The sequence below is a fragment of the Cricetulus griseus genome (genome assembly GCF_003668045.3).
Source record: "Cricetulus griseus strain 17A/GY chromosome 1 unlocalized genomic scaffold, alternate assembly CriGri-PICRH-1.0 chr1_0, whole genome shotgun sequence".
Classification (NCBI taxonomy): Eukaryota; Metazoa; Chordata; class Mammalia; order Rodentia; family Cricetidae; genus Cricetulus; species Cricetulus griseus.
Window position 1 is genome coordinate 261,731,176 of NW_023276806.1, and position 24,336 is coordinate 261,755,511.

The window sequence follows — 24,336 nt, forward strand, 5'->3', positions numbered from 1 at the left end:
GTGGACTTACAGATCCCAGTGTCTCAGGCTTGGGAGGGCACCTATGGGTCTCACCCGATGTGATGGGGTGTACTCTGGAGAAGGGGTTCCTCTGCCTCAATGTGTTCCTTGGTCTTGTGTGATCTCTGGCCTGATGTGATGGTGGCTGAAGTCCCTGCTGTGTCTCCCGTAGGATGAGGTGCTGTCTGCCAGCTGGGATGCTCTGTTTTCAGGCTCCCAGGGTCAACTGCAGCCTGGGGCCCGCATCTTTTCTTTCGACGGCAGAGATGTCCTAAGACACCCAGCCTGGTAGGTCTCCCAGCATTAGAAGAGGCAAGACCTCAGTCTCTAGATTGACACAGTCTATACAGAAGATCACAGAACCTTAGAAGAACACGAGAATGGACGGACACAGTATGTTCAAACATGAGCCTGTCAACACCCTCAAAGCCATGGCAGATTCATTCATCACCCGTGACTACTTAATTAACTCTACTGCTCAGCCATGTAAATGCCACGGGAAAATATGGATTCTGCAAGACGGCTCCCTAGCATAGCACTCGGTCACAGAAAGTACCTGAAATGCTGACAAACAGCTGGGCTATCCCCAGAATGGTGTCATTCCCATTGTCTCTGCACCTGGCAGCTCAGACTCCTGTTCCAATGTCCCTGCTCTTTGAAGGGTGGCTTGGGGAGCTAGACAAAATTCCCTGGGTAGTAGTTGAGCCCTGACCATCTGCATTCCCCCAAGAGGCACTCATGAGGGCCCTCCCGGCCCCGACATAAGCCGAGGGGCTAAGCCCTGGCAGTAGAGCTCACTCCTAGCATTTATCAAGCAAGGGTTCCTGAAGCCAGGTCTTATCAGTGGGTGAAAGGCTAGCCCAGAGGTCCCGTCCCAGGCTGTACCCTCAACACCCTCTTCCTCTACAAGAGGACATACACATCTAGGAAGTGAACCTAAGTCACAGAGGCCTTTCCCTGTCCCATTGCACTGCTGTCCCCAAATATAGCGGATGCCTTTATTTTCTCTGCCCCAGAGGGCAGACCTGGAAGGACAGGGCTGCAGGTCGCTGACAGTCTATATGCCTTGCAGGCCTCAGAAGAACATATGGCATGGCTCAGACCCCAGCGGGCGCAGGTTGATGGAGAGCTACTGTGAGACATGGCGGACGGAAGCTACGGGGGCTACAGGTCAGGCCTCCTCCCTGCTGTCAGGCAGGCTGCTGGAACAGAAGGCTGCGAGCTGCCAGAACACCTACATCGTCCTGTGCATTGAGAATAGTTTCATGACCTCTTTCTCCAAGTAGGGCCTCTGCCAGCTAGAATGGTGGGCAGAGGTGGTACAAAGGACGGACACAGTGCAGGGAGCATCTGGCCAGCGCCCGGGGCCTGGCTGGGATACGATCCTGTATAGTTCACATTTCATGTAATCCTCAAGAAATAAAAGGAAGCCAAAGAGTATATTTTTTTAAACATTTAAAATAGACTTCCTGCCCTTCCTCTCCCACTTGAACTGGCCAGTCTGTGTCACAGATCTTCCAACACGCTTGGTGGAGCTCTATGGTGAAGTCAGGCCATAGCTGGGTCTCAGGAGGAGGCTGCCCTAGGTTGTTGCCTAAGACCTGCAGACTTTCTCTAGCCTGGCATCTTTCTGTGCACAGATCCTTCAAAAGGCAGTCATGTGTGAGTGCTGCGGACAGACCCTGGGACAGAACAGGGCAGCTAGGACTCTCCTTTCACCACCCAGTGACTGTCAGTAGTACAGGCAGGCACTTGCTCACCAGGTGGTAACTGGGACCACCCATGCCTCCTCTCTGCCTCCCCCCACTTTCCAGCAACAACACTCCCTGCCAGAGCAGGTTTCCAAGCTAGTACTCATTGTGAACCCAGACCTGAACCCTGTTCCCTGTCACTAGAGAACAGGAGTGTGGTCAGATTTAGTTCACGTGCTCCTTTTGCTGGGGGCCAGATATGACATGGGCTTGCCTCAGGCTTGTCTCTCAGACTGGCCTCCCTGGTGACCCATGAGATCCCATCCAGAGCAGAAACCAAACCCAACCAAGCCCAAGAGTCCAGTTCTGACAGCAACCTGTCCTTCCTTGCTCACCAGCGTGAAGTCCACGAATCTCATAGCGGCGGCACAAAGCACTTGTCCTATGGGAGGGACGTGCGTGCTCAGGTCCATGGGTGGCCCATCATAGCCACTGTGCCTACCCCAGGCTCCGCTGCCCAAGGATCGGGACAAATCCAGTGGGGCTAGTTCTGTGACTCTTGTGTGATATGAAAGCCATTTCAAAGAGGCACCAAATAAAAGTGACCTTTTATACAGACGCTTGGTTTATAAGTTGCCTTCCCTGTGATGAAAGGGACACACCACCCAAGATGAGATCTGGGAGCCTCTGTCCCTGCACTTCCCAGCTGGAGTCCTGCAAAGGGAGTACAGGTGAGTGTGGGTATAGTCATGTGTACATGGATACAGACCTAGGCACACGTGTGAACAGGTGTGTACGACTGCACTCATGTACATGGTCAGGTGTGTCTATGCACAGGTTTGGATGGGTGTACAGAAGCTATGCACAAATATGCAAATGTGTGTGGCTGTGTAGTCATACAATGCTATGCGTAAGCGTGCGCATATATGGTGTACAGAGGTGTGCGTGGTGTTCCTAGTTACACAGGCAGATGCCTGTGCAGAGGTGTGCAAAGACATATGCAGGTGTGTTTATACACAAGGTGTGCGGGCATGCACAGGTACACAATGTATTGTGCGGATGTGTACAGATGTCAGTAGCCTCCACCTGGTATCCAGCAGTGCATCCAAGGTCACTTCAAAATCAGGTAGAGGAGGCTAGAGAGGTGGCTCAGCAATTAAGAGTACTTGCTGGTCTTACAGGAGACCTGCGTTCAGTTCCCGGCACCCACACAGCAACTTACATCCAACCATCCGTAACTCCAGTTCCAGGCAATCTGACACCCATTTCTGCCCTCCGAAGGCACACATGCGATACACATTATACAGGCAAGCAAACACTCATGCGGATAAAATAAAAATAAATCTCCAAATTTTTGCAGTGTCTGTTCACCAGGCCTACCGCCACTTGTACTCACTATTTTGTCCTGGCTGAGGCTGACAGAGAAGACCATGTTCAAAGCCTCCAGCCAAGTGAAGAGCGGCTGACAGAAGGGCCCAGGATAAGAGAGGTGACTGTCCTCAGCCAGTACAGGTTTCCAGGTGAGGGCTACAGAGCCACAGGCTAGGGTGGGCAGGTGCTGAGGGAGGGCTCTGAGGGTGAATGCCAGCAGGTACCATCTTATTGCACTGGGTACAATAAGGAATGGCTGCAGGGTGGGCTGGCATAGCTGGGTGGCCACACACCATCTCTGCCTTGTATCCATCAGTCATGGCCTGCAAGACCCCCAAGTCCAAAAGGGATGGAACTAGCCCTCCCCAGTAAGGCTTTCAGGGTGCTGGGGCAGACACATGGATGCAGCAGGCCCACCCTGCTTGCAGCCTCTTCCTCAGCCCAGGGTGCCCAAGATGACCTTTCCCAAGTGGACCTTCGGGTAGGTCCTGAGGCACAGTTGGCTCAGCAGTCGTCCCCACCCCACCCCCGCCCCCAATAGCAAATTCTGTCCTCCGATGAGCTGGTTACTCAATTCTGTCAGCCAGGAGCATACTACTGGCATGCCCTGGAGGCGTCAGATCTTGTATTGGAGCTGGAGGTCAACTCAAGGACACCGAGGGCCTGGTCTCTTATGTGCATCCTTGCTTTGGCTTAGGCTAATCAACTACAGCCCTTATATACCAGGTCAGGCCAGCATGGAATAAGAAACCCCCTCATAACAGAGTCTGTTTATAAAGTATTGGAAAAAGTGCTCACACCACAGCTAGTCTTAACCTCACAGCTGACTCTGGTAACTCTCACATGGCTCCCCAGTGCAAGCCCCTGAGGCATTCCCCTCTAGAAGGGCCTTGGTTCCAATCAAGGCTGGTACACCCATGCTGCCTGAATGTGTGTCAGGTGAGTACTAACTTGCTCGGGGATGGCGTCTGCAGGCGAAAAGGGCCTACCGCTACTCTATCAGTCGGAAATGTGCCTGGCGCCCACCTGACTCCAGCTTTTCACAACAGAAAAGCCAAATGTAGTTGTCCATTTTAATGTCAGTTTTGTTTTAGTTTTTTTTTAAAAAAAGATCAGATAGCCATCCAAGCAAGTACCTCCAATGGTGGAAATGACAACTAGTCAGAAGCCAGGAGAGGCATCCACCCCACATAGAAGGACCAGCACCCCGCAGGGCCAGTGTGCCTTGGCTGGTGTCTGGGCTACCTCACCAGCCCTGAGGACAGACATGATTTGTCCTGAGCTTCCTGGGGCTAAGGCGGGCTGGCCTGGTGGGCACAGTTGACCCCAACACGGGCTCTTCTTGGCAAGCCATAGGCAATCCAGGCTCACAGCGCCCTGGCACGTGGATCACAAAGCCAGGCAGCTGCCCTGAGTGTTCCCAGCAGGCTTTGGCCACAGCTAAAGCATGATGTAGGCTGGGCCTACGGTCCTCAGAGGCTATCAGTAGGAACAAACTATCTATCATCCCTCAGTTAAAGCAGGTGGCTCCTAAGGTGAAACCTGTGGACATTCTGAGGGCTCCTGAAAGGTAACACAGGGGCCCCACATCTTGGGCCCTGGGACTCAAGACAGTACAGTCTTATCTGAGGCATCAGGCCAGGCTGGTTCAGGATGGAGCGCACATGGGAGAGGTTGCTTAAGTCAGGAATCCCCCCTCTCCCCCCGAACTGGGATGAAGCCAGGAAGGTCAAGATGTGACTGTCAGGCCTTGGCTTCAGCTCTCAAGCTTGCCTCGCTGTCCTCCACGCCATCCTCTGGGAGCAGCTGTGGTGCTGAGGGCTGCAGTCCCCCTAGGCCTCCATCCTGCATACTTGGCACCTGCACAGAATTCTCCAAGGGACTCAGCTCCTGGGGCAGGGGCAGGGGCTGGTGGCGACCACGCCGGCAGTACCTCACGCCATCCAGCACGGCCCCGACAAAGCAGATGACAGAAAGCACCATGAAGTACACGGAGTAGATGCAAAACTGAAAGAGAGAATATGGGTGACCTAAAGTTTTGTGCCCACCCCTGCCCATGCCCCACTTGGGGAATTCCATTGAAGTTCTCCATCATTCAGCCTCCAGGTGGCCAGAGGAGTCATAGGCTTTGCCCAGGGGCAGATACCAGGGTGCTTGGCCCCTTGCCCTCTGTCTCCCACAGCATGGTCAACCACAAAAGGGGTGCCTATCACTTCCCCAAAGATCCCCCAGAGAACCCAGCATATGTCTGGCATCTGTGTGGTCCTCAGGACAATGATCTAGGGCTTCTCCTAGGTACCAGTCTTATCAAGACTGGGCATAACCTTGACCTGCACTGCACAGCAGTGACTAAGACGTCATGCCCCTTTCCAGGGAGGACCTGAGTACTGTCAAATGTACATGGAGGTCCTAGAACTTGGAGTGATCCCAGTGGAGGCAGGGGAGTTGCCTGAAGCCCCTTGGGACCCTTCTCATTTAAATGAGAAATGATCTCATTTAAAGCACACTCAGAAATGGCTCATTAGAGACTTCCATTCCCAGGAAGACAGGGTTGACATCCTTTCCCCATTCTTCACCTGTGTCAGCCAAACCCCTGGATGCTGTGGGCACACTCACTGGGGGCGGGCGGAGAGAAGCGTCAGCCAGCTAGACCTCAGGAGCCATTAAAGGTGCGGCAAGTGCTGGCCATTTCTTTTTGCTTCCTGGGTCTCGGAAGTGAAGCAGCCAGAAGTCCAGCACAACTGTTCACTCTACCCACAGGACTGGCAGATAGAGCCCAGCTAGAGGGCAGGTACCAGGACCAGGACAAGGATATGCAACCCCAGACATCTCCCTGAAAGCACCTGACCCTACCTCAGACACACCAGGCTTAGGAGGACCTATGGGTGGGGATGGGCAGTACTCCTGGGAAGAAACTTAAATCCTACTGGGTGGTAATGACTTCACTTCTTACCTTTGTCCTCATAAAGTCAGCAACAAGCATTCAGGGTGACTGGACCCAACACACACACACACACACATACAGTGACACACAGTGACACACAGTGACTGGACCCAGCACACACACACACACACACCACGTAACTGGTAATGTAATACACATGCAATCACTGAACATCAGACCATTATCGGCTTCTAAAGAGACAGATGGCACAAACTAAGATTCTGGTTCCACAAGAGAAAAAGGCAAATGAAAACAACCCACGCGAACAGCTAATAGGAGAAGGTCGCTAGCGTCAAGGGGAAATGGGCTCTCACACCCTGCTGGTGGGATGGGAATGGTCCCCACTGGGAACCCACAGCTCCACTTCTGTACCTTCATTCCAGAGAAATAAACCTACATTCACACCAAACCTAGGAAAGAACTTGTGATACCCAAGGACTGAACACAGACCACAGGGCTTCTGAGCTCAGCTGCTATCCCGGGCACACTGACAGCCTACAGTCATTACAGTAGCCATCTGCCCTTGTCTCGGAGGAGAAGCCCAAGGGCACACACACACACAGGAGAATGGAGCCACCGAGGGGAGAACACCTATATCCAGGGCATGTGCTGATAAGGGCGTGGCTATGAAACAATGTAAGGGTCCCCCAGCTGAATGTTATGATGCTGAACCAGGGGAACCTAGCACAAGGCACCTGAATCCCTGCACAAGTTCTTAAACTGGGTGGAATGAAGCCCAACTTAAAAACTGAGCAAACATCCAGGCTGGCTCCCAGCCACAGTCCTAAGTTCCACCCTGGTTCTCTCTCAGTGGTCTCTGGCTCTGCTCCCACTGCCTGGACTCCTGCCCTGGCCCTTCTCCGAACTCAGGGTAAAGTATGAGAGGGCAGAGCAGGAGCCTGCATCTCTCTTGACTACAAGCAAAATACAATGCTTGAAAGAAAACTAGCCAGAGAAAAGTCAGTACCCATCTCACAATTTGACTGGAACTAAAGCCAGAACATCCCTCATGGGACCCCTCAATATATATAGTCTGTGCCAGTAAGTAGAACTGATCAAGGGCCCCCAAGAAGGGATGGAGTTTCTTTTGTGGCCAGCCCCCTTCCTACTGAGCCTCCTACCCCATTCATTTGAGGCTCATTTGCAAGGGGGCCTTTGCAGGGCAGCTGGAATGGAGGAGGGGGGGAGACATAGGCGACAACAAGGGAGCACCAGTCTCTAAAGAGGTCCCTCAGGCCCCACCCATTTGGCTCCCAACGGTTGAAAGAGAGGCAGGTTATGGAGGGAGAAGGAAGGAGACAGAAAGAGCATAGTGGCCTTAGAGGTCAGTAGTATAGCTGGGGCCACATGAGGTTCCCCCTGGGGTTTCTCTGGACAGCTCCTTCCACTTTAGGGGCCATTACTCTTCTAAGGACTGATACAGTCACCCCCAGGAGTAACTTATGCCCTTCCAAGCCAGCAAACTGTGCCCTACCCAACCCACCCCTGACCTTGCCCAAGTACCGTGAGTCAACCCAAGAGCAGCTGGGTACTAGAGAGGAATTATGGACTCTTCTCGGTCTGGATCTACCACTCTGTGGGCCAGGCAGGACTTGCCCATTCTGTGGTCAGCCTACGGGGATATGCTCTGAGGGATTTAGCTGGGCTGGAGGTGGTCAGAGCCATAAGCGGCAGGACCCTGGCACCCCCACTTCAGAGGCCTATTCAGATCCTACCAGCCAGCTTTCCAGTGGGATGCGATGTTCCTGCATGTGGGAACATCTGCTTCCTCTGTATGTCCTCAGTGGCCAGCCAGACTCAACACCGAACCTCAGTGACAAGGCTGTGCCAACTAGGGATCCTTGGTGGGTGGGGACTTCTCCATGACACACACAAACCTGCAGGCCTCCAACCCAGGGAAACCCACGCTCCAGGAAGACGAACGGTTTTCACAGGTTGCCAAGATACTGCCAGGCACAGCCTGGGGCAGTCACTAAGGAGCTTGGTTAACATCCCTCCTCATGTGTCCCTTTAGCTTGGTACTTGGGCAGTTCCTCCATCACAATGTCCCTATCACAGAAAAGTCAGCTTTCTCAGATACAAAAAAAAAAAAAAAAAAATGCTGGCTGTGGTGGGAAAACTGAACACATGCCAAGAGGGGCCAGTAGGCCAATGCCATCTGATGCCAACTCGAACCCAGGGCCTCTGCCTTAGCTCCCTTCTAGATATGAACACTTCAGCTATCCAACCTGGGCTTAAAGCCATCAGGTCTTGTGAGGTGTGAGATGAAAAGCAAGGAGTTGTGACAGTATATGTTCAGTGACACAGGCCCAGGTAAGGACATACAAGGTCTGATAAGGACTCCTCAGAAATGGCTAACAACTCACTCAGCCAGCCTTGGAGGCCCAGCCACTTGGGGGCTCCAAGTCTGAGAGGTTCAACTTGGACAGGAGCAGGGTAGGGGCACATGGACAGATAAAAGTGGCTAACCTTGCCACATCAAGTGCCCCTGGAAATGTGAGCCTGTCCCAACAGTCTCACTTCCTGCTCCAATGTGGGCCACATTCTGTATACTCCAGTGACAATGGATCTGTGTTCCCCGAGAATGGATCACAGAAAGTGGGTGCCAGGAGGGCCTGTCATGACCACATGATGGGATTCCCTCCCCGAAAGACACAAGACTGAAATTGGAGCTTACCTGTTTTTCAACTTTGAGGCCCAGACCCCGTTTGTCGGAGACCACAAGCGTGATGGCAGTCTTGAGCGCAGTGGCAAGGAATGTATTGATCCCGAAGACCAAGGCACAGAGCTCTTTAGATAGGGAAGATGCAATCTGAAAACTGGGAGGTAAAAAACCATACCGTGGCTGGGTGCACGCCTTTAATCCCAGCACTCGAGAGGCAGAGGCAGGTGGATCTCTGAGTTCGAGGCCAGCCTGGTCTACAGAGTGAGTTCCAGGACTGCAGGGCTACACAGAGAAACCCTGTCTTGAAAAACAAAACAAAAAAAGCCATACTGTGATCAAACTCACTGAATAGGACGGGGGAAGAACAGAGTCAGACTGGACATGGTGACAAATGCCATTCGTTCTGGCACAGGAGGCAAAAGCAGGTAACTGTGTGATTCCAGGCCAGTCTGGTCTACATAGTGAGACCCTATCTAATTAAACAAACAAATGAACAAAGAACACAGAGCCAGGGAGATTCCAGCATCTACTTAGGGACACACCAACGGAGTCATACAAACCCGCCCACTACCAGACTCCCAGCTAAGCTCCCCATCCACAGCCACACAGTCCCCTCCCCCAGCTCCCTCCCCTCCCTACATACACCCACCAACCAACAGTGGCTGACCCAGGGCAGCAGCGGGGCTCAGGACATGTTTATGGAGAAACTGACTCCTGGAGATAGGAAGGTGCTTTCTATTCAGGAGGCAGGGGTATGTGCCCAGAGAAGTGTGTCAGTGTCTGTGTGGCCAGAGAATGTGTGAAGGCCGTCCAAGTAGGGAAAGAGGCAGTTATGTAGCCCTGGGAGGTAGGAGCCAAAGTCTTCCCAGAAGAGGTAGAGAGTGGGGGAGGCAAAAGAAGGCAAGTGCCTGTGTGTGGTGTGAATCCATGTTCATATGCCACGCACAGTGTAAGTGCTAAGTACATATGGTGTACGAAATCTGTATCATATATATATATATATATATATAATATATATATATTTATATATATATAATCTCATGTGGTATGCTAACCCATGTACATGGATACTGCAAACATAGATTGTATAGTCTCAGAACACATGCAGTGGATGGTGTATATGTGCTGTCTGTTTGGTGATGTGAGCATATTTGGGGTTTCTTTTAGACAAGGTCTCACCTTGTGTCTGGCTGACTTGGAACTCACAGAGACTTGCCTGCCTCTGCCTTCTGATTTCTGGGGTTGGAGGTGTGCTCCACCATGCCCAGCTCTGTAGGGATATCTGATGCCTACGTGGCATGAGCTGAGTGTGTCTTCAAACACAGCAGTGTGTGCTCTCTAAGGTCAGCCTGGACATGCATGCCAGTGCAATCTGGAGAGATCACCCGCAGTCAGTACCAGGAAACTCAAAGTGTTCACGGGGGCTGGGAGAGCACTTAGGACAAGTCCAGGAAAGGGGCAGGCCCAAAGTAGTAGGAGGGATGCCGGTAAAAAGAGAGGTACGGACAACAGGAGAGGGGAGTTGGGGTGCTCGTCAACTGTAGGTGGTCTGTGGGTTGGCAGCATTATAGAGAGGTTCAGGAAGGACTGGCAGAGATGGGAGGGAACTGGGGAGGTAGGGGGTTCCACCATCCTTACAGGGGTTGTGGGGCCCAGGGAAGCCAGTGCAGTGGGCACGGCAAAGAGTGTCCAGATGGATCAGACCTCCCATATAACTGTTCACATTGCCTTGTGCTCCCCAACAGAACCTTCCAGAAGCCTCTCCCCGTACCATCCTACTCACGTGGCAATGGGCACGAGGAACTGGTAGGCCCCGCGGAAAAGCACGTAGGTCATGTAGAGTACCCAGATTTTGTGGACCCAGGTCACGTAGTGGACCATGTACATACAGAAAACCAGTCCGGCCTGGATGGCTATAACACTTGCGATGACCAGCTTTGACCACAGAGCCCAGCGGATCTTCACGAAGCCCGCAGAGAAGGATGTGATGGCGCCTGGAGGTAGGAGGCATCAGTCATGGCTAAGCTTGGGCAAGCAGAACCATGGGAGAGATGGGTAGGGAATTCAGGCTTAGTTAGGGTAGCTCTGGAGCAAGGGTAGGGTAGAGCAAAGGATAGGACAGCCTATGTTGGTGGTCTAGCCCAGGGCAAGGGGTAGGCCTGGACTGCAGTCCTAGCTGGCTGCAGTCCAGCTGGGAAGGGCAAGGGGCCTCCAGTGCATACTCAGCAGTGTGGAGGCAGCATCTACGGCGCCATTGTAGTTGAGGTTTTTGTCAATACTCCACAGGACGTGCACATAGTAGACAATCAGGTAGTAGCCTGCAGAGTTGAAGACCCACCAAAGGCACCAGAGGCGCAGCTGTGGTTGTCGTAAATTTCCCACCAGTTCACTTAGCATGCACACCAGGAAGGAGTTCCTGCAACTGCCCAGCACTCGCTCTAGTTTCCCAGGCTCTGGTCGGCCAGGGCCCGGGTGCATCTGGTCCAGCTCGCAGGGCAAGGCTTTGTGCACAAGTGCACTGCGGTTGAAAAAGAGGCTGTGCTTAGGACGCTTTAGAAAGAGGGAGAGGCCCAGGCTGAAGATGATAAAGCCCAGGGAAATGTAGTTGAGCATGTTGGAGTTCTGGGATTTTTGTTCCAGGGGCCACAGCACCTGGCCCAACACAGAGCTGGTGAAGACTCCCAGGAGCACTGCTGCCCTTGAGTAGCTGGCCATGCGCTGGTAGCGGGAAGGGCGCACCAGGGAGAAGATGTAGGAGGAGTAGGCGATGCGCGCAGCCATGGTGACGCTGTAGAAGACTTCCATGAGCTGCATGTGTACCACAGAGGTGCCCAGCAGCAGCAGCAGCCAGACGCACATGAAGCTCAGGCACTGCAGGATCAGGATTGGCTTGTATCGCAGGTAGTCCGTGAGCAGAAAGATTGGCACCAGCACGGCCAGGTGGGAGTAGGGCAGCACCGGAATGATCTCATTGGTCACCTGTGGATGGGCAGGCACTGGCTATTAGCGACACTGGCTGCTCCACTGAGTACTGCAGAGTGAGCAAGCCAAAGTCTGCCTGGCCCTGTCTCCCTCATGACCACAAATGCACCTTCCATATCCGCACCCGGGTGGTTGGGATCGAAGGGCGTCTAGGAACCAAGACAATCTTGCAGCCCAATAAACTGCAGACTCCGGGCACAGCTCACAGGGAGCTAGCAAACTGTGGGGCAAGCCGCCATTCATTGCATGTGGATCCCATTACCTAGGCTTTCTGATTGGCACTCTTCTTAAACCTAAGCAGAAAACAGCACCGTGGCCAGTAGGCCCCAATACAGATTTCTTCAGTCCTTTATAGGAGGGCAAGGAAAAGCAAGAGAATGGTAACGGGGGTGGGGTGGGAGTAGAGAAGCACAACTGAAAACTAGGGAGGTAAAGCCAGGGGAGGATAAGGTCACCCCTCTACCCCACCCTACAAGGCAGAACCAGGCACGCTGCCTGCAGAATCCAACCTTCATGGCCTTCTTTGAGCCAGCTTCTGGAGGCCGCCCTTACCGGGCTCCTGCCGGGGAACATAATTGGGGAACTACATGCTGCAAGGCAAAGGTCAGAAGGCATTGCCTCAGACTCCACATGGCTGCCCGGGGAGGTGCCAGAGCCCACTGGTAGCATGGGCAGGCCAAGGCAGGTGCCTTAGGGCCCCTGGATGCTCTGCAGGGAGAGCCTCCGTCCCAGTGAAGCACAGACGTCCACTTGTCCTCTCCCTGGGAGGTGGACCTGCTTGGAACCTCCTCCTAGGCCAGGATGAGTTTCAGCAGGCCCCCCATGGACCTCACTTGAGATCCAGCTAATGGGGAAGCTGGATGGGCACTCCTGGGCTCCCCGAGGCTGGGACCCAGGTCCCACTGCCTCCCACACTCATGTTAACTCAGCCCAACCATTAGCAACCACTAGCCTTACTCAAACGCCACCTCAATAACCTATTGCCCCAAAAGACCAGCAGCCACCAGGGCCAGCCCCACTTCACTGATGGAAAATCAAGGACCCAAAACAGAACCTGGGTCATATGTAGGGGCGGTGTCAAGCCGAGATGAACTGCTGATACCCCCAGGCCGGCTGCAGGCTGCCTCAGGCAGCTGGGGAGCCAGACCTCAGAGACTTCCCTTCATCCTTCCTCGTCTAGGCCTATCTTACACAGCATGAAGGGCAGGTTCAAAAATAAACCGCCTCCATGTCTGCTTGGATTTAAGCTCATTAGCAGAGTTTCAATAGGACCCTCTGTCCCCAGGGCTGAGTAAGAAGAAAATACCTTCAATAATCTCTTTACATAAACAGCTAAGTCTCTGCTGGGGGCAGGTGCCAAGCAAGGTGGGGCATGACCGGGCATGGGCTCTCTCACCAGGATGGCAGACAAGCCACCTGGCAGTAGGGGTCTTCATTTGCATTCTTCCTCAGTCCCAAAGCAAGCGCAGGCTTCCTCTCTATGGAGCCCAGTGACACACTCTCCGGCTGGGTTAACCAAGCCAAGCCAAGCCCCTCTGTATGCTCACTGCAGCAGGTGGCAGGTCAGGGTAGGGCCAAGCTCACAACCAACCCAGTCTCTCTGGCCCCAGTAATCCCCCCCCACAGCCTCAGCTGCCCATATACCAAACCAGGAAAGAACCCCCAGCCCACACCACTGCTCCCCTACCCTCCGACAACAACATGCCTGCTCGATTGTGAAGTTTTGTTGCAGGAGGTAGGGTGTGATGAAGCTCTCCCCAGGCCGCAACTGTGCCATGAAGCCGAAGAAGCAGAGATAGAATACTAGGCATCTCCAGGACTTGAGTTCGCGGTCCTGCCTGGGCTCCTCACATGCCTGCTTTTCTGCCACCTGGCCAGTGGGCACCATGTTGCCCAAGTCCTCATGGGAACTGGTGACCAAAGATGACACTCCACCTGGAAGGTAAAGCCAAGAGTCTGGGGTTAGCAAAGGCACCCATAAGGAACCCTCTACTCCCCAGTCTTTCAGTTGAGATTCAGTGTTGGCCTTGGATGGCTGCTGGCCCCAGACCCAAATTGTCAACCTGCTCTGCCAACCTGAGAACTACCAGGAGCCTAATCCCTCACACCAGGCCAGCACAGGCTCCAGGAGTCTTCAAGCAAACCAAAGCTTCAGGCACCTAGACCTATTTAAATATTAATCAAAGTCACGTAAACAGATCACCTTACTTTATTAAGTAAGTAATATTAATAACATTGAAAATTCAGGTTTAAACTGGATGGTGGTGGCGCACGCCTTTAATCCTACCACTCGGGAGGCAGAAGCAGGCGATCTCTGTGAGTTCGAGACCAGCCTGGTCTACAGGACAGCCTCCAAAGCCACAAAGAAACCCTGTCTTGAACCCCCCCCCAAAAGAAAAAAAAAAAACAAACAAACAAAAAAGAAAATTCAGTTTTGGGAGCACCACCGATTCATTCTGGTCTTAGGCTAGGCTCTGCCGGTGTTGATAGCTACTGTTCCAGCGGTATCCTAGGTGTAGAGAAGACAAGAGGAAGAGGCTCTGCTAGGCTAGGACACCAGGTGTGCACCCAGACACAACATGGAGGTCAGTGGGGGAGACTGCGAGCACACAGATCTGACATGCATTCTCCCCACAGCAGGGGAATGCAGTTCTAAAAGGCACTTGTCATAGAAAGGAGGGCCAGTGGGAGAGGCAGAAGTCCACCAGGAGCTGACAGCCACCATGGGCAAGGCAAAGCAAGCTCTGGGAAAGGTTACAGGATAGAGTAGGAGCTGACCTGAGGGACTCCACAGTTCTTGCTAGGACTCCTAGAGTGAAACAGACGAAGCCTGAGGAGGAGGTGGATCTGACATTCAGATGAAGACAGGCCTCCTCCCAAAGGCAGGTCAAGTCCAGCCACTGGTGGTCTGTCCAGTTGCTGACCCTCTGGCCTCACACCATATAGCCCAAGGGCACTCGTGAGTATTTGTGGTGAAAACTAACCTGCTCAGTGTGTTTTTCTCTCCCTGATTCTGTCCTGGACACAGGCTGCTCTGGGTACAGGTGGGCACTGTCAATTTCCTAACAGAAAGGCAGGAGCAGCATCCACTCATCAGGACCCCAAGCTGCATCTATGTTATAGGTTCACGTGGTTCAGGCTTTTTGTATAAGGCACTGGCATAAGTCAAAAGGGAGTTAACATAAAGCTTCCTGCCTGTTCCTGGAGTAGAGAGGCTGGGCGTCGTATATAGGGACTAGGAAGCTAAGCCAGGTTGGCGGTGTATGTGTGTGTGTGTGTGTGTGTGTGTGTGTGTGTGTGTTGCAGTGTAGTCAGGAAAGGTGGAGGAGGAACTATACTGATGGCCTCTACAACAGGCTCTCAGATGTCCCCTCCGCTCCTCACTACAGCCTGCGACAGGAAGTGGCTGCAGATCTGGACTAGGGTAAAATCCCCTCCAATGCGTGAGGCAGGGGGCAAATAAGACTCCCTAGATGTAAGAAGAACTATGGGGGTCCAGACTCTCAGCCTGTAAACCCTACACTGAGCCCTTGGGTGTCCTCTGAGTTCCCATGAAACAGAGGCTCAAGAAGGAAAATTGGCCTGCGGGTCCTCAGTGTGTGCTGTCCTACTGGGACTTCAGTCACAGTGTGCAGCTGTAAAGACTGCCCAGGATCCCTTCCTTCAAGTCCTGTTTCTGTGACAAGACAGAAACTGGGTAACACCTGGACCCCCAGAGAAGCAGAGGTTTGTGGATTTACTTGTTGGGAGCTGTGAGGAAGAGTGAGCCATTGTGCAGAACTCCAGAGGTCCAGAAGGCAGGAATGTCTGGGAAGATGCTAGGGTAACAAGTGGCCCGGAAGCTACAGGGCCTGGGACAGGATCTAAATGGAAACAGCAAGCTAGGCAGGGGGTCTGGCTGGAGAAGAAACAAACACAGGCTACAGCAGCTCAGCTGGACAGACTGACCTCTGCTCTGCTTGGCTTTGCTTTTTCAAAACTTCTCCAGAGCTACACAAACAGCCAAGGAGGACACGGCACCCAGGAGATTCAGCCCTTGGCATTGACCCCTCCAGAGAGAGAGGCCGAGGGAGGTGTAAGCGGAGCTAAGCCATTCCCCAACACACATTATTGGGGGTGCCCAGGTCAGGCAACTGTCCATGGCAACTGCCCATGGCAACTGCATTTGCCCAACTAAAGCATCTCCCAGGCTAAGTGGTGGCCAAGAACTTAGCTAAGTCTAGGATTCTGTGCCCAGTATGGGCTTAGGAATCCCCAGGAATTGGCCCTCATCGGAAAGGTGCCATCCCCAGAGATAAAAGGAACACCTTTTACTTGGTGTTGTTTGGTATCCAGGGATAGCAGAAGTGATCGGACACCAGTAAAGAGAAAACTTCGTATTATTCCATACATACAGCCTCATAGATTCCTGAGGCTTCTACACCCAGGGGACTGTACTTTTACAGCACAGTGAGTTCAACCTGGCTCTACCAGGGTTCTGTCTGAAGATCTGGGTTCAGAACTTCAACAGCTGTCCCACCACAGCTGGAAGAGGGTCACTCAAAGAACTCCTGGAGCCCACATTACATGAACATCTAGGGTTATCAGACTGGCAGAGCTGTACTACCCGGAACGGTGCTCAGATGGGCAAGTGGTTCTAGTGGTCAAGGTCCCCAAAATGGACTCCTGTTTGTCCTCTGAGGTTCTGAAAACTCCGCCCACCCACCCACTCAGATCTATCTGTCCAGGGGGACAGGACTGTATCACAGCAAGATCCTCTGAAATCTTAGTATTCCAAGCCTCTGGACTTCTGTTCTCAGACCACATAACAGACAAGGGTGTGCTTCCAGGGAACACGAGAGCACCTCCTATTCTCTGCGGAACCAATTCCAAGTCTACAGTCCACTGCCCAGCTCATGACTTCCACCATAAACACCCATTCAAAAGAACTGCCTGGTTGCCTGGTGACTGGGAACCAGGGACTGGGCTCCTGGTAAAGCCATAGGCCCCATCTCTAGTCCCCACCCTAAGCTCCCGTGACATTCTCTGCCTCTTCCCTGATCTTATCCAGGAGCTGCCAACAGGCTTTGAACAAAGGTGGTCCATCTGTCCTATGATAACCTTTCCTTCCAAAGTCAGCCTAGTGACCCCCATACTAGGAGGCAGGAACAGGAGCTGCCAGGCCCTGTGGCCCCCTCCAGCTGCCACTTTTGCTCAAACTTGAAACATTTCGTAAAGACCTGCCTTCCCCAATTCCAGCACAGCTCTGCCACCCTCCCATAGGCTACAGTGCACTGGATGGAACTAGGGACTCAGAACATAGAAAAACCCACTTCTCAGAACTTCTAGGTCCACAGCTGACTGCACCAGTGCCTCCTGGGCTAGGCACAGGCCAGCCAGAAGAGAAGCTGCTATTCAGGATGGTGGCCCAGAGTTCAGTGTCCTACTCAAAATCTCTCTTCCACACTGGCACTGATGGAAACGCAGGCCCAAACTCTTGTTTGGCACTGTCTCTTGTGGTCTGGAGCAAGGTGGCTTCAGCCTGGATTCTCAGCACCTCCAGGAAGGGATGCTAGGTAGCCCCAGACTGTTACCTATACAGAGACTGCCGGCTAATTTATTCTACCCTATCGTAGGTAACATCACTCCTACATAGTAAGAGTCCAGCTATAATGCAATGCCTCCTCTCTCTACAGCAGAGCCCAAACAGCTCTTCCTAGCAAAGCTAGGCTCAGCTCAGCTCAGCTCAGCCAAAACCCATTGTGAGAGGCAAGATGGGAGACCCTGTCACCCGCTTGGTTGAAGAAACTGAGTGTAGAAGCTCACGGCCTGCAGGCATCACAGCTGAACCTGGACTCCATATGCCATATGAACAGTGTTGCTCCATAACTTGCAACTAACCTGTTCCAGATACCTGAAAGAAATCCTTGACAGCCCAGGAGGGCTGTGGTGTGGGGGCACCAAACAGCCCTTTCTGGCCAACCTTGCACCTTCGTGAGAGAAGAGTGAGCAGGGAGTGTAGAACACAACTGCTCACAGAATTCTTATCATGACACCCCAAAACCAAAGCAAAAGCAAACAGCAACCTTCATTTTGTCTTAAAACAGGAAGGTTCATTTTAATCTTGGAATGCTCTTGTTGGGGTAGGGGGGACGAGGAGCACTGTTGCCTCCCATTGTGGAAGCTGAGTGCTGAACGTATCTTTGCTGCAGGCTCAGAAGCCCATCCAGGAACACAGGCCTCTCTGAAAGAAAGTAGAGGGCAGGTGCAAAAACAGTGCCTTGCTGGGGGCTCATCTTGCTCCCCAGCCTGGAGGACGCATAAGGCTAAGTTGGAGTGTCTGTGTTCTGCTTAGTCCATTTGGACTGCTGCGGGGTGTGGGGTGGGTCCTCAAGTGTCCCTGGGAAGAGGCAACTTCCTTAAAGTCAGGCAAGCAACTGTGAGGATTTAGTCTATCTTCACTGTGGGAAGCCACAGAAGGACTTCCTTAACGGCCTGCATAGGTTCTGACCTGCATACTGAAGACACACAGGGTTGGGGCTGGGCGCCTTAACAAGGTGAGGAGTTTCAAGAATATGGTTTATGCCTAAGCTATCTATCAGCCAGACTCCTCAGGGGTTTTCAACAGGAATGTGGACTGAGCCCTGGGACTCATTCCTGTCACAGAGATGCTAGAAGCACACAAAGGACTGGTTGCAGACACCTCTTGTTCCAAGGGGAAGTTGTTAGAGCTGTCTTGTGCCTAAAACCTCTGAGTTAAACAATGGGGCTTGGAGACGTGCCACGTACCAGGCGTGGAGAGTGGGGTTTCCTTGCGGGCAACACGTGCTCTAAGGCGGCTGGGGCAGGAGCACACACACGGTTGGTTCCTGACCTCAGGAAGGTACTTTGAAGGCAAAAGAACTCGGTTCTAGAGGGATGACAAGGAGAGAAATGGCGCTCAGAGGTCCCACCAGGCAGCCCGGGGAATTTACCCTCGCGAGGGTTCTGCAACCATGCTCCCAGGGTGCCGGCCAGCACTCAGACCATTGCTCCGGAACCTAGGCTCGCAACGCTGAGATCCTGTGCCCGGCGTTCACACTAGGACTCTGACACCCCACAGACACCGGCCCGCGGCCCGCACCCACCCAACAGCTCCTATGCATCCCAAAGACCTCTGCCGGTCTTCCACCCAGCGGACCCCGCATGCGCCTTTCACTCACTACACGGGCTCTAGGCACGCTGCAAACCTTCCCCGGAGCTCCTCAGTCTCTCCAGGGAGCCCCTGGTACCCTGTAATGTAGAACTCAGCCAGAGCCCCGCTTTCATCGTCAGGACGCCCGAAGGACCAGAACCGCGACTTGCACTACCCCGTTGCTCCCCAAGCACTCATAGAACGGATCTGTGTCCCCAGCTAGGCGCCCCACAGGCCTGTACCTGGTTCAGCCAGCAGCAGCGGTCTGGCTCGAGCACCACGCGCACTACAACACCCACAAACCCGCGCGGAGGCCCAAGCGAAGCATGGAGGGGAGTGACTACCTAGATTGACCACGCCCCCGAAGGAGTGGCCAGCGTGGGGAGTCCAGGGCGCAGCCGCGGAACAACTAGGGGGCGGAGCAAACACCTGGCCACACCGGCAGCTAATCCCACAGACACCTAGTGCGTGCGCCCTGCCCAGTGAGGTTAGTCACCGTCTGGATCGTGTGGTTCCGTGGGGCGCGGGCGACCCACAGCGCGTCAGCATCTCTAGACTCCTTGCGTTCCCGCTCCTGTGCTTCCTCCCCACGCCACCCCTCTCCATACTGTCCTTTTCCCCCCCACCCCACGACTGCTCTTCACCCGACCCACGGCCCCGCAGCCTGCCTGGCCGGCCTGAGCCCTGTAACGAGCCCCTTACCCGGCTGCACTGGGTCGTGGCTCACAGCAGACTGCCTGGTCTGATTAAGCACAGAGGTGACTACCGGGCCTAGGGCCGAGGCCCCTCCCCGGATCCGCCCCTGACCCTGCTGGCCTGCAGAAGTCTGCGCGGGCTCTTTCAGGCTCGTCTGAAAAACTGTGCCCGGGACCCACCTGCTAAAGCAGTCCAGGGATCTGAGCACTGGCCAGCCCGGGACCGCAGGCTAGAGTTGCACTGCTTGCAATAGCTGTGCGCGCCCCTTGTTTGGGTATCAGCGTCTGGGTTCCAAGGGCACGGATGGATTGTGCTTGGCTGTGCAGGGAGGGAGACCCCAGGTCCCAGGAACAAAGCATCTGCCGGACACGCGCGCGCGCGCACACACACACCACCCACCTTCTATCAACTAGACTCTGTTAACAGGGACAGAAGTCTGGCCTAAGTGTTTTAGGCCACCCACCTCCGTCCTCTAACAACCTCCCCATCCCCGAACCCATTCCCAACAGAGATAACTAAGCTAATGCTCAGCCGATGGAAGGCCGCTGGCAGCTTGCGGTGAGTTAGGAGAGGGCGGAGCTCCCTGATGGGCTTTGGTGGAGTACTTGTGCAGGGCAGGGGTCACAGAACCGTGCGTATTAGGCACAAAGTAGAACAAATGGGGAGGGGCACGGGTCAAAAGCAGAATGACTGACAGCAACTCTGGCTTAACAGATCCCAAGGTTGTAGGATGCTGGGAGGTTAGATGCAGGGGTCACCTATGGATATGGGAGTCCCGGGCATAGACACCCAGTCTCTACACCTCCCCCAGCCTATGGCGGCCACACCCCTCTCTGGACTTGGCCCTCAGTGGTACTCGCAAAGGCACTGGCCACCTAATTACTGGACAAGGGGAACTCAACCCTTGAGCCCAAGGCATTGACTAGGAAGCTGGAGTGCTTCTCAGGCCAAAGCTGTGGAAAGCAGTGGAGGCATCATGAGTTGCTTGGGAGCCCCAATGCCTCCTTTCTGCATGTTGGCAGCATGGATGCATGCACTCTTGGGGCTGCCTGCTGCCCCACCTCTTGGTGTGCAGAGTGGAATCAGTCTCAAGCCTGCCTGGGAAACCTGCAGGACCCTTGCCATTACCATGCCAGACTTGGTCCATCCGACACACAAGTCCTTGTGAATAGCTAGGACAGGAACACATCTCAAATTATTTGCAAGTGATGGTCAGGTAGCTTGAAGAATTTTAGGGAGAGCTGGAGGACTCTCATATCTGGCTGTGTCAGTAATCTATACCCTCAGGTCACTACTTACAGCCTGGAGGGCAAGGCCTCAGAGCACCTGTCCTGAGTAAGTGACAAAGAGGAGTCTATAGGAACTCACCCCATGGGCCAGATGGAGGATGGTGGAGTGTGACTATCTGTGTGCCAGCCAGGTCTCTGCCCTCATGGGGCTCAGTGAGAAGCATTCTATCCACAGGACAAGGTAGTGGACCCAATCCACATGACTTATATGTCATGGAGGGGTAGACACCCTGACAAACTCAGCATGTACTCTGGGGTACTGGGCTCGCTTTAGCCTGGCCCTCGCTGTGTTGGAATTCCTTAATGAGCTGTTCTTTGGGGTGGACTAGGGGTAGAATGGCCCCTGTATCATTTGGAGACAGCCACTTAGGGAAGAACAAGAAGGCTTCCAGAATGTTCTCTAAGATACCAGATGCTGGCACTGGGAGGGCTCCACAGGACCAGGACAGTCATTTTGGTTTCTTAGGTATACAATAACCTATCATTTGTTTATGTCCTGGTATAAGCATGGCAATTGCCTTCAGTCTGGGCTGTGGGATAGAAGGCTGGTACCCAGGATGGTGCCATGTGCTGGAGGGGTCAGGACGAGCCAGGAGCCAAACCCCAACCTCAACAGTTTCTAGCTTCCAGGCATAGTTTTCATTGCAAGGCTTGAAGTTTGCAGATCCACAGGCATCTGGAGGAGTGTGGGTGGGCTCTGCAGCTCAGTCCCATATGGTATCAAACCCTTGCAGAGGGCCCCAACTTGGTCTCAGATAATAGCATTGTTGCCCCCAGAGAACAAGTGTTCCTTGCCCATCAATTACCATGTGAAGTCAGTTCACCAACACCTACCTCTCTAGCCCAGTTCCCAGCAGGTCTGTGAGAGGTAAGGCTGTCTAGTGGGGTCTGGGCTCTGAAGTTAGGAGCAAGCAGTCCACCTAAACTCAGAGGTGCCTCTGGGGAGCCCTTTAGCTCCAAGCCTCTTACCAGTGAGACAGAGTGGCATTTCTGCTATACCCGGGAGTTTGAAGAATGAGATGGGCACTTGGCACTATCCTAGCCCCTGGCTGGCAGGACTCATGAGGGAAAGAAGCCCAGCTGTCACTTCCTCCCACAGTCCAAGCTCAGTTGAGAGCACTCGAGCCCTCCCTGGATAGATCCAGGAAGAGAAAGAACAGAATGGGGTTTCCCTGCCATAGCCACTCCAGCCAGGGAACCCAGCAACCATGCTCACTGTTAATGGTCCCAAAGTCCATATTGTTCCAGACCAAGGGACCTGGCCCCTGGGTCTGGCCTAGCCTTTGCCCAGCTCCAGAAAAGCCAGGCCTCATGTCTCCACAGCACCAGGGCCAGGTCAAGATCTATTGGAATGACTGCTCTCTAAGAGCCTACCTTCCTAGACCAGCAAAGCAGCAAAACGTATCCCAACACACAGTGGAAATCTAGGTGTATACTGGTGAGAGAAGCTATCCATCCCAGTCATTGAGAAAATGACTCCATAGATTTGGCTGGAGGGGATTTTCTTAATGATTGATGGGCGGGCCTAGCCCATTGTGGGTAGTTCTATCCTGGGCAGGTGGTCCTGGGTTCTATATGAAAGCAGGTTGAGCCAAGCCTTGAGGACCAAGCCAGTAAGCAGAACCCCTCCTTGGCCCCTGCGATCAGCTCCTGCCTCCAGGTTCCTGACCTGTTTGAGTTTCTGTCCTGACTTCCTTCAGTGGTGAGCAGTGATGTGGAAGTAAAACCCAAATTAACCCTTTCATGGTGTTTCATCACAGCAATAGTAACCCTAACTAGGACAAACTGGGACCTGGATGGTTGCTGTGACAGACCTGGCCATGTTTCGGGAGAGGAATATGGAAGGACTTTAGAAATGGGCTAGAAACGCCATTGAGTGTTAAAAGCTCAGTGAGATTTTCTGTAGGAACTTGGAAGATAAGAATGTTGAGAGCAGTGCAGATGATTGAGGCCTGGCTTGTGAAGTTCCAGAGGGAAGTAAAGACTCTATTGGGCCATTTGAGCTAAGAATCTGCAGCACTGGCCAGCTGGAGCTGATGAATCAGCTGTGATTAACAAGAGACCAGAATTGTTGAGGAAACCTCCTGGGAAGTGTTTCCTAAGAGCTAGCACACAGAAGCCATGTTCTAGGGGTGGCCAAGGAGATTTGTACCTCATGCTGGCAGTTGAACTTGGTAGTTATAAGAGTTACCCAGGTGGTGTTAGTTTTGAAGGTGTGACAGGGTCATGGAGAGCCCTGAAGCTTGGTACTGTGTGGTAGGGTTGGAGTCACTGGATAGAGCCCAGGAGAGGCTATTGGTGAAAATGCAACCCAGTTGCAGCAGAAGCCTACAGCATGTTGGAGATGACAGGGTGACCACCAAGGATAGCAGTGAATGAGTGGAGCCAACCAGAGCTTAGAAACAAGCTAGGTGTGTTGCAGAGGGCAGAGCCAAAGAAGTAACCCTTTGAAGGAGCCCAGAAGATGGTGAATGAATCCCAGACATTGGACATTGAGTGATTTATACTGTTGGAGTTTGGTTTTGCTTTGAGATGATTGTGACTGTTCCCTGGGTCTTCCCTCTTGAAGTGAGAAAGTATTTTGTATTTTACAGGAGCCCTTAGTGCCAAAGGACAGCCAAGTGGCCTTCAGCCAGTGGAGAAGAGGAGCGTGGGGACGAGTTGAGTCCTATTGCCATATAGGATCGGGGGGGGGGGGGAATGGTCAGTTTGAAGTGTATTCAGTAAGGGGGAAGGGACCTAAGATGACCATCCAACCTTGGCAAAGTGAACCCTGGGCCTAAAGTAGAAAGTCAAAGGAGGAGTGTATGGAAAAAGAGAAAGAGCAGAGAGAGAGGGCTTCGGGAAGTATCTGTAACATAGGGTAGATAGAACACTTGGGGCCTGGGGCTATGTGTTGTGTACCATCCCAGTGGCCAGAATGAACCCTGAACACCTGAAAGGCAGTGAGATGTTGCTATCCATCCTCCACAGCCCCTGTTACAGTGACATATGGCTGCTGAAGCAAGGCTTAAAGCAGCACATAGACAGGGACATATGGGTCCACGGGCCTCCTATGGTCCTTTTTATCAGCACTGACATGGGCTTGGGGACAGCAGAGTAGGCAGCTGTTTCCTCTGCCTGGGAGCCCTGCAGTCACTTCCAGGCTAGTGAGAGCCTTAAAGCAGTGTTTGATGAGGCCCTGGTGGGTCAGAGGCTCCCAAACTCAGTTTAGGAGGCTTTGCTTCCCTGTCCTGGACAGGTCATCTCAAACCTGTCACCATGGATGGTTTCTCCCCTCCCCAGGATTTGTAGGATGGTTCTGAATGGGCACCCCAGGAGACCTGCTGTCCACTCCTAATCCTCAGGTTCCCTTAGGTAGCCTCCTCTGTAGCATAAGCCTGTATGCTTTCAATGGGAAGGAAAGACATAGCTAGACCCCATCAGCAAGGAAGTAGGGTATCGCAGGCAGCCTGGTGAAGGGCCTGCTGTGCTACACACACACACAAACACCTCTGAAGTCCTAAAAGATGATGAGTGGGGCCCTTCTTGCCCCTGGACCCACA

General features: G+C 53.2%; 2 protein-coding genes and 1 long non-coding RNA gene across 10 annotated transcripts in view; 2 read left to right on the forward strand and 1 right to left on the reverse strand.

Moving 5' to 3' along the window:
• The window catches only part of Col18a1 (collagen type XVIII alpha 1 chain), a 55,986-nt gene extending 53,677 nt beyond the window's left edge, over nucleotides 1-2,309 (forward strand). For all 4 annotated transcript variants that reach the window (XM_027394275.2, XM_035451822.1, XM_027394277.2 and 1 more), the window contains exons 40-41: nucleotides 173-288; nucleotides 1,073-2,309. In XM_027394275.2, the coding sequence (XP_027250076.2) occupies nucleotides 173-288; nucleotides 1,073-1,286 (330 nt within the window). In that variant the 3' untranslated portion in view covers nucleotides 1,287-2,309. The remainder of the gene's footprint in view (nucleotides 1-172; nucleotides 289-1,072) is intronic.
• Nucleotides 2,310-3,820: 1,511 nt separating this feature from the next.
• Nucleotides 3,821-19,101, reverse strand: Slc19a1 (solute carrier family 19 member 1). Its single transcript, NM_001246831.1, is given in 6 exon segments — nucleotides 3,821-5,069; nucleotides 8,684-8,825; nucleotides 10,455-10,665; nucleotides 10,894-11,650; nucleotides 13,359-13,588; nucleotides 19,049-19,101. Coding segments are annotated over 5 exon segments (1,557 nt in total). The 5' UTR covers nucleotides 13,542-13,588; nucleotides 19,049-19,101; the 3' UTR covers nucleotides 3,821-4,805.
• Nucleotides 19,102-19,210: 109 nt separating this feature from the next.
• LOC113833353 overlaps nucleotides 19,211-24,336 on the forward strand; it is a 31,865-nt gene continuing 26,739 nt past the window's right edge. For all 5 annotated transcript variants that reach the window (XR_004772085.1, XR_004772082.1, XR_004772083.1 and 2 more), the window contains exon 1: nucleotides 19,211-19,293. This is a non-coding gene — a long non-coding RNA (uncharacterized LOC113833353). The remainder of the gene's footprint in view (nucleotides 19,294-24,336) is intronic.